The sequence below is a fragment of the Apis dorsata genome, unplaced genomic scaffold (genome assembly GCF_000469605.1).
Source record: "Apis dorsata unplaced genomic scaffold, Apis dorsata 1.3 scaffold_113, whole genome shotgun sequence".
In the NCBI taxonomy this organism is placed as follows: domain Eukaryota; kingdom Metazoa; phylum Arthropoda; class Insecta; order Hymenoptera; family Apidae; genus Apis; species Apis dorsata.
Window position 1 is genome coordinate 1,502,477 of NW_006263408.1, and position 3,800 is coordinate 1,506,276.

At 40.4% G+C, this 3,800-nt stretch overlaps 1 protein-coding gene across 1 annotated transcript in view; it reads left to right on the top strand.

The window, feature by feature from the left end:
- The first annotated feature begins 312 nt into the window (after positions 1-312).
- The window catches only part of LOC102675862, a 6,271-nt gene continuing 2,783 nt past the window's right edge, over positions 313-3,800 (top strand). Inside the window, exon 1 of the mRNA XM_006612528.2 lies at positions 313-2,724. Within this exon, the coding sequence (XP_006612591.1) occupies positions 600-2,724 (2,125 nt within the window). The 5' untranslated portion in view covers positions 313-599. The remainder of the gene's footprint in view (positions 2,725-3,800) is intronic.

The window sequence follows — 3,800 nt, forward strand, 5'->3', positions numbered from 1 at the left end:
AATTGATCTCGCAGAATTTTTTTAGTAAAATGTAAATATATATACAAATATAGCCATTAAAAAAAAGAGAGAGAGAAAAAGAAAATTCAAAGCGTTTTAAGAAAAATTCAACTGCTTGAAAGAACGAAATAAATTGACCATAAAATCGCATCCAAAGATCAGGCCAGTGATATAGTTTCTAAAGAGTGGAAATGCAATAAATGATAAACAACGGCGCAACGATAGAAACTGTTAAGAAGATTTAAATTACCCGCCATCGTCACCGCCACCATCATCATGCAACAACATTTAGAAATATAATATTTCATTTTCCTTGCACGTGAAACAAGACTTGTTTCAAAGCTGGCCTGCAATTGTAATATCGACAAAGAAATTTATAAAGAACACGCAGGGCCAGAGAACGGAGAAAGTATAGGGATTAAAAGAAGATACATAGACGTCTTCACAAGTGTCCTTAAAAGCGTTGAAAAACCGCATTCATTGTCGCGTGTGTGCCAGCAAGCTCTCTCGTTTCCTACTTCTGGTTATGGAATGAACCGATGTTCGACTGAATTTTACGGTTGTCCGTACTGGTTTAGGTTCTGCTACCAAACATCATCATGACCCCAATGATGCGGCTTTTCCTGCCGTTATTACCGCTGATATTGTCCCCCTACTCGACTATGATTTGTTCAGCGAGCGGCGATGGTGGACCTAATAGCCCAATCTTCAATCTTGATAACACCGCGCTAGAAAAAAATCTAGCGGCAATATTTAACAAAGTGGCGCACAGCTCGGCGACGACAAAGCGCAGCGTGCCAGCCTATGATGCTCAAGTTTCGGCCAGTACAACCCTTTCGACGGTACCGTCACCTTTGACGACGACCACCACGACCACAACGACGAGCCCGTCGATACCATCTGTCAGGTATCCTCCCGTTCCTCGGGCGACCATGTCGCCAGCCTTTCGCGAATTACCTTCGTACGCTCCTCCTTCCCGTGCCCTCTTCACTCCTCCTTTACCGCCCGAGTACCTTCATCCATTCGCAAATAAGCCGACGCTGAGAGGAACCAACTCGGATGTTCATTCGAGTCTCAAGAGACCAGTACCACCGCCAAGCGGGACCCCGGCTCATGAGAGAATACCCATCAGGCCACCTGACCTTCAGGGTCCCTCTCAAGTGCCGGAAAGACATTCTCATTCTAGAAACAAACCATTGAATACGCCCAGTAAGGAGCAGAATGTGTTAGAGTCCAGTGAGCCGGACAGAAGAAACAATACCAATGAGTTTGTACCTACTCTGCATTATCCTAGCATCTCAAGAATATTATCGGGCAGCAATGGCCGTAAGCAAGATATACCAGAAATACTTTTGAAGCCTCTGGCTACGAAAAATCCTGCGCAAAATGCACCGGTGATCCCGACCACCGAAAAAATGAGCACACCATCCACCACAACGGCCAGAACATTTAGCACACTGGATTCTTCCAAATCTGTTACGCAACCGACGATTTTCAACCTGCCGAATACCAAAAGACACGATGACGACAGTTACCATGGTCTTAGGAATGAAAATGGTTTCAAAACGGAGAATATCGAGATCGTGGATACGGAAAGACTTCCATATCCTCAGCCACAACCTCCTGCTCCACCTCCGAAGAGGCCAAACGAAGCTGGTGATCGTACTGTCCCGCAGATCGACACGCATCCCCTTGAATCCACCTGGCGGATCGCTTGGTTCCTCCATGTATATATCGCAGCAATTATGTTCACATTAATGGCCCTATATTCGATCTACAAGATCGTTCGTTTCAACGAGGCAACGAATCTACTCACCCAATCGTACTTCCTTACGGTCCATTTGCTTCTCACAACCGTATGTACCTTGAGGTGTTTTCACTTATTTTATGACGCTTATAATTTAGGCCGTTCACTGCCCGAGCCTTTATCCCGAGTGCTCATGTACCTACCGGCACCTTTATTATCGACGGCGTTCGCCACTTTGGTACTATACTTGGCACATTGCTCAGAGGCGCCCTCGTTGAACAACAGGTTCCTCTCGCCAGCAGCGCTGGTTCTGTCTTCAACGATTCACGTAGTCCTTTGCGTCTCCCTGCACGTGTCTACGCACGTGCTTGGATATCAGGATGAGGCGAAAATATTACCGTTGATCTGTCAGTGCATTTACATCATTGTGTGCGTGACGCTTGGTCTTGGTTACATGTATGTTTATCGTGTGGTACGTACGCAAATATTGCTAACGAACAACAAGACAGCTGGAACAAATCACATAGTCGGTGCCGATCCTACCACCATGGCCTTGAGCACCGCCATCACAACCAGTATCGCTACTGCTCTTTTCTTCATTTTGATGGGATTCGTCCAGCTGTACGGTATCTTCGGTAACGTCCAGGAACGACCGCAATCGTATCCATGGTTATGGTGGGGCTGGCAATTCTCCGTTAGATTGCTGGAATTGGCGGTGTGCGGTCTTCTCGCCTGGGTAGCTAGTCTATCCCAGTATCCGTTACGGGAGAAACAGCTACAACAACACCCGGTTCACTCTGGCTTCGCTCTATTTCCATGCGGTAGCTCGACTTCCACCGAGAATATGGACGACGTGCTTTACCCAGCTATCTGCAGTACCAACCAGGCGATCCAGAATTACACAATGAGAACTGGGAAACAGGTTTATGACGATAGTTTCCCACTGAACACGCTGCCCGAACATTTGAACATATCAGGTATCGACACGCGTGTACGCACGCGCTTTCGTGTAATTGATAATCCGAATCAACTAAAGAATTATTTTTCATTTTTGGTTCGTGAGAAAGTTTAGTGATTCTGGGAATATCTTTTTTTCAATATTAAAATGGCGATTATACTTCCATGATAATCTGTCAACTTCTGAATATCTCATTTACGTGAATTTCTTTTCTTAAGATTATTTTATATTTTTATGCCATGTGAAGATTAGAATTTAAAATTTGATTGTTTTTCAATTTTTATGAGAAATTATAAAATTATGTATTATATATATCTTGTATATGCCTCATTTGATGAAATTTTTTTTTATAAATTTGTTTTATAAAACATAATATTAATATAAGATAATAATTTTAATTAGGTTTTCTTTTAGTACTTAAAAAATAGTAGAAATTTCTTTAAAGTCTTTTTATCAATCTAGTTGTTTCTTTGAATTCGTCCTTTTAAAATTGATTAGAAATCTCTTAATTTCATTTTATTTTTTTTTAATAATATATGAAATGATATAAATTAGGTTATCGTGCAATGTGCAATTTCAATTAATGTGTCTTGGGAAGAGTTCAAAACGCTGACTCGCGGTATTAATACAATATTGAAACCTCAAAATCAGCAGTTCTTTCTTCACTTTGTCTTCTAATCGGCACACTATTACCTCTAAGGTGGTGCGAACGGAATAGCATATTGTCTGGGAACATTGATTTTTTTCTATTCTGCCTTTTTAAAGACTACATATCTGAAAGCTTAATGTTGAAAAATAATTCTATGATCAAATATTTAAAATATCTTTTGCCTTTGTATTTCGAAAAGATTGATTGAAATTTTGACAATTTAATTAAACAATTTCATTAATTCAAATTTCAAATTCCTTCATATTCTTGAATAGTAATTATTCATCTATTCCTATTTCTAAAAGATTATCTTAACATCTCAAAAGTAATATTTCTTCTCTTCCTCTCTAAATGAAACTTTTTTTTTCAATTCCCAAAAAAAATTCTAGATTTGCGTAAACGAGATATATATCACGAACCATAATGAAACAAAAAAAAAAAAAAAA